At 53.6% G+C, this 12,296-nt stretch overlaps 2 protein-coding genes across 3 annotated transcripts in view; both read right to left on the bottom strand.

Annotated features, from left to right (window-relative positions):
* CSNK1G1 (casein kinase 1 gamma 1) overlaps positions 1-4,506 on the bottom strand; it is a 93,604-nt gene extending 89,098 nt beyond the window's left edge. For both annotated transcript variants that reach the window (XR_010606723.1, XM_065641411.1), the window contains exon 1: positions 4,443-4,506. The gene's annotated coding sequence lies outside the window, so the exon portion shown is untranslated. The remainder of the gene's footprint in view (positions 1-4,442) is intronic.
* Positions 4,507-7,406: 2,900 nt separating this feature from the next.
* PCLAF (PCNA clamp associated factor) lies at positions 7,407-10,798 on the bottom strand. The gene is made up of 4 exons (XM_065642083.1): positions 10,738-10,798; positions 10,583-10,660; positions 10,352-10,508; positions 7,407-7,758 (listed from the first exon to the last, which is right to left on the bottom strand). The coding sequence occupies exons 1-4, from the start codon at positions 10,781-10,783 to the stop codon at positions 7,689-7,691; spliced, it is 351 nt and encodes a 116-aa protein (XP_065498155.1). The 5' UTR covers positions 10,784-10,798; the 3' UTR covers positions 7,407-7,688.
* Positions 10,799-12,296: the final 1,498 nt, after the last annotated feature.

Below are 12,296 nucleotides of genomic sequence, written 5' to 3'. Positions count from 1 at the left end.
GAGAACCTCATCTCAGGTCTGTTCAACCCTTCAGGTATAGGATAAAAGGAAAAGTCCTTCACATACATAAATAACTAGTTAAAAAAAATAAAGAAGGAGGAAGAAAAGCGTCACTGGTCAGTTTTGTAGCAGGGGGGACCTGCCAAAAAATTCTGCTCAGCTCACTTGAGTGGTGCAAGAGGCAATACTAAGATGACAACATTTGCTTCCCTGAATAATTCAAGGCGAGCAGTAAATAAGAGCAATGACTATAAGGAACTGCAGTAAAATCTCATGGTGGGAGCAGGTGATACAATTCAAAACAAAGCGCATCAGGAACAACCACCCCGATTTAAAAAAGATGAGACCAAACTCAAGGCAACGCTGAGCAATAGGACACCAGGGCTACAGCAGAGCCTGGAATGTGTTCCGAATTTGTTTCTTGCTTGTTTTTTTGGACACCCCCATTCTCGTTTGCTGTTTCTTCCTTGTCTGTAGGTGACACAACGAGTGACACACTTATCTCCAGCGTCGCGACTCTGTGCAAGGCAGCAAATATCACGACGGTTCAAAGTGAGCGGACGAACCCGCCGAAGAGAAGCGTGAAGGTTAATAAATTCAAATATTGCTACACCCAGCTGAGGGAGGCCATAAACTGCTGCAGATAGGAAAATCAAGCAGCATTTCCCCAGATCAGAGCTGCTGTATTTGTGTGCTCCCCTCCCCAAGCAGCTGCTGCTGGTTACTGACGAGCAGGACACTGAACCAGATGGATTCCTGGGCTCATCTGGGAGCACTTTTTAAGGCATTATCCAGGATTTCATCTGGTAACCTGAAAATACGCAGCGGCTGATCGCTTCGCAAGAGCTGGAAACCAGTTGAAAACCACAAAAAAGGGGCAATTTTGGTGTGAGGAAGGCAGCAAGTGGCTGTGTTTGTCTCACCCAGGTAGCAAACCCTCCGTGGGCCTGAGCAATCCCACCAGAATATTTTTCCATCAGCGATTCTGACGTAGAAAGTGGAACTGTCGTCAAAGAGAGAACTGGAACTGCATAAAAACTCCTACGGAAGAGTAACATAGATGGACAGGAACAAGGCAAGGCCGCAGGCTTCCGACTTCGCAAGAAATGGTATTAAAAACTCATTAATCCAAACAAAAAGAGACACAGGGTGTTAGTTTGTCACCATGACCCAAGAGACACCAAACCGGTCCTGATATGAAGGACAGTGGCACAGAGGAATTACCTGTGACCCCGCACGGCGTCCCAGAGCGACCCCCGGGCCGTCCCGCTGCCGTCAGGGGGTGGATCATAAAAAACACATGTGCAGAGGAGTCACAGAAACACAGAATGTCAGGGGTTGGAAGGGGCCTCGAAAGCTCATCCAGTGCAATCCCCCCGCCAGAGCAGGAACACCCAGATGAGGTTACACAGAAGGTGTCCAGGCGGGTTGGAATGTCTGCAGAGAAGGAGACTCCACAACCTCCCTGGGCAGCCTGGGCCAGGCTCTGGCACCCTCACCATGAAGAAGTTTCTTCTCATATTTAAGTGGAACCTTCTGTGTTCCAGTTTGCACCCATTGCCCCTTGTCCTATCACTGGTTGTCACCCAGAAGAGCCTGGCTCCATCCTCCTGACACTTCCCCTTTCCATATTGATCCCCATGAATGGGTCGCCCCTCAGTCTCCTCTTCTCCAGCTCCAGAGCCCCAGCTCCTCAGCCTTTCCTCACACGGGAGATGCTCCACTCCCTTCAGCATCTTCGTGGCTGCGCTGGACTCTCTCCAGCAGTTCCCTGTCCTTCTGGAACTGAGGGGCCCAGACATGGACACAATATTCCAGATGTGGTCTCACCAGGGCAGAGTAGAGGGGCAGGAGAACCTCTCTGACCTACTGACCTCTTTTAATCCCCCCCAGGATGCCATTGGCCTTCCTGGCCACAAGGGCCCAGTGCTGGCTCATGGTCACCCTGCTGTCCCCAGGACCCCCAGGTCCCTTTACCCAACACTGCTCTCCAAGAGGTCGACACGGACCCTGGAAAAAAGCAACTGCACGGTCGGTGTGCGCAGCTGGAAAAGAAACCACCACGAGGCGGGTGTTTTCTGAACACACTGAAGAGGGAAGAGCCGATTTGCCAAGAGGCAACAAGACGGGTACACACCGGCCGCACATAAACCCAGCCTGAGAACCGTGTTTCCAGCCGTCGTGGCCAGAGGAGACCAGAAGAGCTTTCCACAGGAAAAACGCATTGAAAAGCCCAAATTGGCTTAAACCAGCCAGGACTTTAGGCCGGAATAAAAATAAGCTGCTGTGGACTTGCAGGGTAAAGCAGAGAGCTGAGCGTCCTCATCTGCGCAGCCCAACAGCTCTTAAAAAAAAAAAAAATCAAAAAATGCACCAGTTGGACACTTTGCCGAGCCCAAAAAGAGCAATTTCAGGGCAGAAAAACGTCTGAAGATGTATGTAACAAAGTATGCAAGGCATAAGAGTAAAGCCCTGATTTTATCAAGTGGATAGTCTCGTATTTCCTTGAACTCAGCGATATTTTTGCCAAAAAGCTGCAATATCATCTGTGCTGTGGTACCACCAACCAGCAGCAGGTACTTCAATGCACAGAACAGAGATTTGCCTGGCCAGTTCTCACCATGATCCTCTACAATTTTCTAAGTACTTTTTCCTTTTTTTTTTTTTTTTTACTACTACTAATTATTTTTTGCTAAACACCACAATATTTCAATTCCAGCTCCTCACTTATCTGATCACACCTCGCCAGCAATCGTCTTCCCCATACAAGAACTCTGGCTGATATTGATCAGCAGCAGCATCTCCAGCTCATCCCCGACTCAAAGCACTCCTGTGTAAACCCGGCTTTACATGGATAAAACCACTCTGGGCATCTCCCAAAGTAATTAAATCTAAATTCTCCTCTCAGTAATGTTTCCCCGCCTGGGCAACGCTTCCAAAACTTCAACAACGGGCAAGCAGCTTCCGCAGCCCAAAGAGAGCGATCTCTCCAAACTCATCACTCAAAGGCGTTCTTTGTAATTTTTGGAATGTATCTGTGGGAAAAGCACGGCTAATATTTGATAAAAGGGAAACAAAGTTCAGGCTTCTCAGTTCTCCCATCGCCCTCTCCCAGTGGGTCAGCAGAGAGCGAGTTCCCAACGCAGCGTTAAATGGGGAGAGAGAGAATCATCGAATCATTTCAGTTTCCAAACCTTCAGGATCATCGAGTCCGACCATAACCTGTCTCTAGCACTAAAGAAAAGCTGGTTTATTGAGGTAAATGCCAGCCAGGAGCCGAGAGAAGGAAAAGTCCTGAAGAACTCAGGGAGTGGCAACATCAGCCAGTTACACATACGCATGAGGTCACTGATTAAAAAAAAGAAAATAAATCAGGTGTGAGATCACACCTGTGACAGCGCGAGTTGGACCAGGGCATCGTGAGCCCCTAACCAGCCGGGGAAGGTGGGAAAGCTCACGGGGACCAAGGGCTGTGGGTACCAATGACGCTTCCTACGGACTGAAAGGTCCAGGGGCTGTTGAGAAGGGACAGGACGGTCAACAGCAGTGGAACAGGTTGGGAAGGGCCGATGACAACCCAGGAGCAATTCGCACAACGAGCCTCAACCTTTCCAATTTCACCCTGTGCCAAACAGCCCGTGTATAAAGTTCCCCAGATACCAGGGGAATATGGAACTCCCACAAGTAAGTTGCCGATTTGCCCAGTTACACTTGGCGCTTCGTCCCACCAGAGGTGGGAACACAATGGGGTTCAGGGAGAGCCCCCCAAGCCCGCCCCAGCCCGCGGGGGACGGTTCCACACCCGCTCCCACCTTGGGTTCAGCTCACCGGGGACAGACACACAGACCCACCCGGGGCAGACCCACTGGGGACAGACACACAGACCCACCGGGGGGAGACCCACCGGGGGGAGACCCACCGGGGGGAGACCCACCGGGGGGAGACCCACCGACCCCCAGACCCACCGGGGGCAGACCCCCAGACCCACCCGGGGCAGACCCACCGGGGGGAGACCCCCAGACCCACCCGGGGCAGACCCACCGGGGGCAGACCCCCAGACCCACCTGGGGCAGACCTACCGGGGGCAGAGCCCCAGACCCACCGGGGGCAGACCCACCGGGGGCAGACCCACCGGGGGCAGAGCCCCAGACCCACCGGGGGCAGACCCACAGACGCACCGACACCCCGGGTTCAGACCCACACACACGCCGGAGCCGCCCGGGGTCGCTGCCCCTCCCCGGGCCGCCTCCCCTCACCCCCGCCCCGGGCCCAGGCGGGACCCTCCGCCCCGCAGCTCCACTCCGCCGGCAGCCGCGCTCCCCGGGGCTCCGGCCCCAGCGCTCCCCCCGCCGCCGAACCAGCGAACCCGGCCGAGCCGCGGCCCAGTCCCCTTCCCGGGGCGCCCCCGCGCTCGCTCCCCCGCCGCCGCTCGCTCCCCGTACCGGGCTGGGCTGGCTGGGCCGGCCGGGCCCCGCCGCTGCGCTCCCCGCGGCTCCTCCCTCCGCCGCGCTCGACGGGGAGGGCCCTGACCCGGAAGCGCTCATCCCCACGCCCCGCCCCGCGGCGAGCACCGCCCTATGGCAACAGCGCGCCCGCGCCGCCCCCGAGCGCTTCCGGGGCGCGGCGGCGGCGGGCTCGCCCTAGCAACCGCGTTCCGTTGCTAGGCGGAAGTAGCGCCCGCCCCGCCAAAAGCTGCGAGAGGGGGGAAAACACGGCAAAATAGCCGCCAAAAAAAAGGTAAAAAGAAAGATGTTAAAGCCGTCGTGGCTTCGAATCTTCGAGAGGCGGCTCAAAACATCCCAGGCCCGCGGGTTAATCGTGAAAAACCACCGGGAAAATGTGGTTAGATCCAGAACTTAGACGTTAAAATTACATATTTCCCCCACTTCCTGAGGCCAGGCTTGTAAGTTTTCCCCTAGTGCCATAATTAAGCAGAAAATAAAGCCGAGTTTTAGCAGAACTTGCTAATATTTCGCTTTTTCTGTTTTGCTTACTCTTTATTTTATTATATATGTGCAGTCTGCCAACTCGGTTACAATTTATACCTTTTAAGTCGGACATATTGATATTAAAAATAAAATAAATGGCTTAATCCAGCCACCTAAACAGTCTGTTTCACAGCATCATGTCTAACGCTGCCCTGGGATATTTTGCACTTCTTATTTCTTTGTGATATTGCTAATGAAAAAAAGAATAATTTTAGCATCACCCCATCTTGTATCGCCGCTGGAGTTTTCCCCCATTTCTGCTCTTAACCAGCCAGGAACTCCTGAGGAATATCTTCATTCTGAAAAATTATCATCAAACAATTTTAATCTTGAGTGATTCTTTGGGGAAATAATATTAAACAGGCGGATTCTCCTGACAATGCCCCTTTGTCCGGGCGGCGGGAGGGACAATGAGGCTCCTGTTGGGGATCAGGAGGCACCAGCCCCACACAAGGGCGGGGAAAGAAACCTCGGATCCTGAAACAAAAAAAAGCCAAAAATCAAACTAAAACCAAAGATTAAAGCGAATTTTTTGTCGGCAACACAAGAGGAACGACCGTGTGGAGCGAGAAGGTCCCGGGGTCAATCCAGAGCGGGAATAGACGTGGACAAGCTTGATATTTCTCAAAATTAATTGTGTTCTGACGACTTGAGGCAGCGTCTGAACCCAAAACTGCGGCGCCCGCAGTGGGAGGTTTGATGTCGAGGAGCGGAAAATAAAAAAGCCGGCGGAATTAAGCGGCCGTGGGACGCGTCACAGTCCGGTAACAGCATTTTATGAAGAAAAAGCTTTAAAAAGTCACAAGAAGAGATGAAAGCCCCTCATGTGAGGGACGAGGTCCCCAGGGTTTCACGGTGGGTTTCCCAACAGCTGCATCCCCCCCACAGGGACAATCACCTGGCGAGATAACGAGCAATTTCAGCCTCTCATCCATATGCTTCTATATTCCCCACACACTACCTAAATAATATAAACACATATAAATAAATCTATTTAAGGGGCAGAGTGAGCGCTGCCCGGCTCAGCACTACCCGGAGACACTGCTGACATCTATTGTCAGCTCTGGGTATTTATTCGTTATTTTTTTAAGAGGTTACTTCTAAGTGTGTTAGTAAATTGAGATTAAAAAAATCGGGCAGTGCTGGGTCTTGCTTTTGCTCCTGTTCTCTATTTTATAAATTTAATTGAAAATCCTAATTAGGGAGGGAGGGCGTTCAGCTCCATCTGGTTTTTGCATTCCCTTCTTTTTAACCCATTAAAAAAAAAAAAAACAATCAGAGTTGCGGAGTTTATACGGATTTAACCAAAAGAGCATTGGCATCAAATAACTCTTTAAACTTACAAGAAATGAGCTCAAAAGCGAAAACCTCTTTGTAGTAATAATAATTGGCTGGATTTACAATGGATTTTTCCCCTTGTACCTCTTGCTGTAAGATGACAAATCCCATTTCCCAGGGAAAATCTGTTATAAGGTGCAATGTCACACCGAGTGCAGCGATACAAACAATTTATCCTTCTCTTAAATTTATTTACAGCACTGTACGTGACCCCACTTTACCACGTTAAACTTTGCTATATATATATATTAAAGTATTTGTAGCAATAGATGTCAATAGTGCAACAATATATTAAAATCTCACGCAGCTACTTACAGAACCACCTGCTCGGTTGTTATCTCACTAACGCTCTGCCTCCCCTCACTAAAAAATAAGTAGAAAGCAAGGTTTTTTTGTTATTCTGCATGACATCACGGCAAAATAGTCTGTGGTTTTTACAACACAGACTTTTCTTCTTAATTTACATCATCTTTTTAAAAATTCCAGCGAATTTCTTGCTGTTTCTCAAAGAACATTACCTGCTGTTCTGTGACAACCCCTCCTCTTCATTTGCACTTTTTAGGACGGCGTTAACCCCTTTTCCCCGGGATAAATACACTAGAGCTGCCAATAAATTCTCCTCGTGTGCAAACGCCTTTTCATCAGCTCCACAATACTCAAATTATCCATTTGTGGGGCTTCCAAGGAAGAGCAGAAGCAGAACCCCTGAGACCAAGACCCATCCACCAAACTCCACTTAATCTTTCATATAAATTACCCCCCAAGTTGTGTGGCAGCCTCAGGCTCTTCACAGTCATAAGTTTTCTTTCTTTTTTAGCAGTTTATTGCTCCCTGGGCTTTCAGGGTTTTGATTCATTAGAACAACTCTGTTTGTTTTAATCCAACTTCACCTTTAAATCGTAGCAAGTGATACCTGCCCTCACTGGCGTCCTTTCAAATCCAGTTTTCAGACCAAGAGATCGTCGTTAACAGTTTTTACTTCAATAAAGACACGACACAGATGTATTTTTCGGAGTGCTTCAGTGTATTAGAAAACTGAGGATCTGCTTTTTAAAAACAGAACAAGGACAATCACAGAAGTCTCGGGCAGGAGGCAAACAAAAGATAAAAGCCGCGCGATACGCAGGAGTCACCGAGGAACTCAAGGAAACCGAGATAAAAATTAAAACCCAGGGACTTGCACTGAACGTTAAGCTTCAAAAGGAATATATTAATTTCTCCATCATTTTGCTACAGTGTTCTTGCAGCCTCTCGTAGTTCTGTACGACAGCTGAACGTAAGCCAGGAACCCTAAAAAGCTGCACAAATAATACAAATAACAGCTCGAGCGGGGGAGACACGTGGTTTAGCGCTAAGTCGGGCTCAGCTCGGGTCTAACTCTTCTTCAGAGGACTCCCCGTCGTCTGCAGGGGCTGGTGGTGGGGGGCGAGCTCTGGAAAAAGCAACCAGTTCAAAAGGGTTTGCGGAACAAAAACAACACTTGTTCGAAAGGCTACAACTAACAACGCCCTTTTCCTAGAGGCTGCGTGACCCAAATGAGTCTAATTAGCCCCAGACTGCACCTTGAGGTGTTAGGACTGGATTAAGCTGCACACACTGGCCTTTCAAATGGAAAAGCCCACAAAACATCAGTCGCCCTCTGCATGTCCTTCTCGACCCACAGGGCACGCAGATCCACACAATTTTTAGGAAGCTGAAAATTTAACTCCTATTTTATGCCCAAGTCTCAACCTAACTTACCAACGTGACTAGAAAAAAAACCATTGCGCAGCTCAGGGAGTAAAGCTCTTGCTTCTTCCAGAAGCTGTAAATGGTTCTAGATGGTGATACGGTGTGTGCTCTGCAGGGTTATCACCACCCGGCCCTTCCTCAGCCAAACAAATTTCAAACAGAAGAAAGTTTGGCAGTGCTACAGGGCGCAGATTTTGTTTCTCCAAAAGGTAAAATGCGCTTAAAAGTCTCCGTTTGTTTGCTTGTCCTTCATGACAATTCAGGACTAATTCCTCTGGGGAATTAGCCAAGGATTATCTAGATGGTGAAAAACAACCCTGCCAATTAAGAGAGTGGTGTAAGACAATGTTTCACACAGCTGCTGCCTACAAGTTTGGATTTGAAGTGTCAGCTTGGTAGAGCAATTCCATTTCTGATGTACAGAAGTCACCAGCAGCCTCCTGAGCTTTTCAGAAACAGAGCTGACAGGGTCCCAGCGCTCTCATCTGTCTGCAAACCAACGTCTGAGCACTGAAAATTTGCCTAAACTACCAGTTACTGCACCCAGAAAAGCCCCATGAGGTCCGTGGAGACGCCGCATTTCACCCAACTGCTTTTAGAGAAATGTCACTTCGGTGACAATCTGAAGGTTCACAGACACACCGTCGCCTTCGTAGCGGTCGCTTGCTCCTTCAAATATAAATTGTACTTTCAAAGGAGGGAAACTAGTGGCAATTTTTTCTATCCCAGGACACACGGACAGCCCTCAGCACACCACTCACCGACAGCTCTTGGGATTATTGGGATTTTGCTGTTTAATGTCTCCCCCAGACCACACTCAGACAATACCGGTGAACACTTTAAAGTGATGCCAGCGAGCGGCAGCTGCTCTGCAGGTGGGTTGAGCGCTCCGGCGCGCTTCAGGCGGCTTTTGAAATTGTTATTTTTTTAAAGGAAGTGAAAATTGGGTTCAAGCAGCACGTCCTGAAAGCCAGGCCAGCGAAACTTCTCAAGCGTACAAAACCTGTCCGTGTTGCGTTTTGCCTCTCAAATACACCGAGCGCCCCTTCCCTGCCCCTCAGCCCCATGGCACCACGCTTCTGCGCCTCCTCCAGCCCTGCCCCGCGTTGCAATTTCGGTTTGTAGGGACTTGCGCTGCTGTTTCCAAAGTTGAGAGGAAACCCAGGATTAAAAATGCTCCTGAGAAAGCCCCAGTGCTGCATGGGGAGGGCTGAGGGGGGAGGCACAAAGGGGCTGGGGGGGAGAGATGGGGACTGAGGTGGGGGACAACGGGGGAGCCGAAGGGGGGGGGGACAACGGGGGAGCCGAAGGGGGGGTTGGGGGACAACGGGGGAGCCGAAGGGGGGCGGGGGGGGACAACGGGGGAGCTGAAGGGGGCGGGGGGGGGACAACGGGGGAGCCGAAGGGGGGGGGGGGACAACGGGGGAGCTGAAGGGGGGGGGGGGGACAACGGGGGAGCCGAAGGGGGGGGACAACGGGGGAGCCGAAGGGGGGGGGGGACAACGGGGGAGCCGAAGGGGGGGGGGGACAACGGGGGAGCCGAAGGGGGGGGGGGACAACGGGGGAGCCGAAGGGGGGGGGGGGGACACAACGGGGGAGCCGAAGGGGGGGGGGGGGACAACGGGGGAGCCGAAGGGGGGGGGGGACAACGGGGGAGCCGAAGGGGGGGGGGACAACGGGGGAGCTGAAGGCGGGGGGGACAAAGGGGGAGCTGAAGGGGGGGGGATAACGGGGGAGCTGAAGGGGGGGGACAACGGGGGAGCTGAAGGGGGCGGGGATAACGGGGGAGCTGAAGGGGGGGGACAACGGGGGAGCTGAAGGGGGGGGGATAACGGGGGAGCTGAAGGGGGGGGGATAACGGGGGAGCTGAAGGGGGGGGGATAACGGGGGAGCTGAAGGGGGGGGGATAACGGGGGAGCTGAAGGGGGGGGATAACGGGGGAGCTGAAGGGGGGGGATAACGGGGGAGCTGAAGGGGGGGGATAACGGGGGAGCTGAAGGGGGGGGGATAACGGGGGAGCTGAAGGGGGGGGATAACGGGGGAGCTGAAGGGGGGGGGACAACGGGGGAGCTGAAGGGGGGGGGACAACGGGGGAGCTGAAGGCGGGGGGGACAACGGGGGAGCTGAAGCGGGGGGCAAAGGGGGAGCTGGGCGAGGAGATAGGGCCTGAGAGAAGATAATGGGGGGGTTGGGGGGGCAAAAGGGGCTGGGGGGGGAGATGGGGACTGAGAGAAGATAAAGGGGAGCTGCCTTCCCCCCTCCAGCCCGTCCCACGCCGTTACGCCCACACCTACGTCCTGTCCGCCGCTCCCAGCCCGCTGCTCCCCGCCGCCTCCCCGCCGGGCGCCCGGTTCTCCTTCCCCGGCAGCCGCAGGAACTCGCCGATGCCTCTTTGCCAGGCGGGGACGGGCCTCACGCACACCGGGTTCCCCCCGCCGCGGCGGCCGTCGCCTGAGGGGACAGCGGCCGTGAGGGGAGGGAGGGCGGGAAGGAGCGGGGGGAGCCCCGGCGGCCCCCGCTCTCACCTCTCTTGGCGGTCGGCGACGGTCCCGCGTTGAGGCTGGTGGAGCCCAGCACCTTCCGGGGAGCGCGGGCGGCCAGCACTGCGGGCAGAGCGGAGCGGTGAGCGGCGGCGGGTCCCGTCCCCCCACGGCCCGGCCCGGGTCCCCCCCAGCTGCACCTTTCCGGAACGGCGCGGGCCCGGCCGCCGCCTTCGTGCGCGCCATCCTGCCCGCGCGGACAGCCCGCGCCCACACGCGATTGGCCAGCGCCCGCCAATGGGAGCGCGCCGGGAGCCCGCCCTTCGGCCCGCGCCCCTCAGCGCCGCTCCCCTCAGGTCGTTCAGCTCCCAGAGCCACAGAACGTCAGGGAGCGGAAGGGACCTCGGAAGCTCACCCAGTGCAATCCCCCCGCCGGAGCAGGAACACCCAGATGAGGTTACACAGGAAGGTGTCCAGGCGGGTTGGAATGTCTGCAGAGAAGGAGACTCCACAACCTCCCTGGGCAGCCTGGGCCAGGCTCTGGCACCCTCACCATGAAGAAGATCCTTCGCATATTTAAGTGGAACCTCCTGTGTTCCAGTTTGCACCCATTGCCCCTTGTCCTATCGCTGGTTGTCACCCAGAAGAGCCTGGCTCCATCTTCCTGACACTCCCCCTTTCCATATTGATCCCCATGAACGAGTCACCCCTCAGTCTCCTCCAGCTCCAGAGCCCCAGCTCCTCAGCCTTTCCTCACACGGGAGATGCTCCACTCCCTTCAGCATCTTCGTGGCTGCGCTGGACTCTCTCCAGCAGTTCCCTGTCCTTCTGGAACTGAGGGGCCCAGAACTGGACACAATATTCCAGATGAGGTCTCACCAGGGCAGAGCAGAGGGGCAGGAGAACCTCTCTGACCTACTGACCACCCCCCTTCTAATCCCCCCCAGGTCCCATTGCCCTTCCTGGCCACAAGGGCCCAGTGCTGGCTCACGGTCACCCTGCTGTCCCCAGGACCCCCAGGTCCCTTTCCCCTACACTGCTCTCCAACAGCTCGTTCCCCAACCCATACTGGAACCTGGGATTGTTCCATCCCAGGTGCAAGACTCTACACTTGCCCTTGTCATATTTCATTAAATTTCCCCCCGCAACTCTCCAGCCTGTCCAGGTCTGTGGATGGCAGCGCAGCCTCTGGCATGTCAGCCACTGCTCCCAGTTCCTCTCAGCCCGTTCGCCTCAGCCCGCTGCCCGATTTCAGCACAAGATCGCGTTGCGGCAAATTGAACCAGGCTGTCCCTGATGTGGGGGCCCTTTTGTGGCGGCTGCTCCCCGCAAACACCATGGGAGGTTCTCGCTGTGCTGTACTCTGGCAGCTTTTCATGAACCTCACTCCCGATACCCTTTTTCTAATAAATCACGTTGTGCTCCAGTGTGTTCAGCGTCTCAGCGATGTTTGTCCCAAACACATTCCCCCCCTTTCCAACAGTTGCAGCTCCTCTTGTAATGTTCATCCTACTGTGTTTTGCTTAATCAGTCTTTTACTGCTTTTTTTTTTTTAAATCACAGAATCACAGAATGGTCAGGGTTGGAAGGGACCTCTGGAGATCGTCTTTAATGATGGTATAATTCCCCATTCCCTTCTATTTCTATGTGAAACGTGAGCAAGAAAAACACATTATTACTCTGTGATGTGTTTTTGTTTGGTTCTTACAGAGCGCACTACAACACTCTGAGCCTAAATATTCCTTCCTCTCCTTGGACG

Source organism: Caloenas nicobarica, chromosome 10, assembly GCF_036013445.1.
Source record: "Caloenas nicobarica isolate bCalNic1 chromosome 10, bCalNic1.hap1, whole genome shotgun sequence".
Lineage (NCBI taxonomy): Eukaryota > Metazoa > Chordata > Aves > Columbiformes > Columbidae > Caloenas > Caloenas nicobarica.
Note: the sequence above shows the minus strand (reverse complement) of the source record. Positions and strands in the feature narration are given on the sequence as shown.

Coding starts and splice junctions, on each gene's coding strand:
- PCLAF (XM_065642083.1), bottom strand. CDS start 10,783: ATGGCGCGCACGAAGGCGGCGGCCGGGCCCGCGCCGTTCCGGAAAG. Junction 10,509..10,582: donor GTCGCCGACCGCCAAGAGAG/GTGAGAGCGGGG, acceptor CTGTCCCCTCAG/GCGACGGCCGCCGCGGCGGG. Junction 7,759..10,351: donor CTGGGAGCGGCGGACAGGAC/GTAGGTGTGGGC, acceptor TGCTTTTTCCAG/AGCTCGCCCCCCACCACCAG.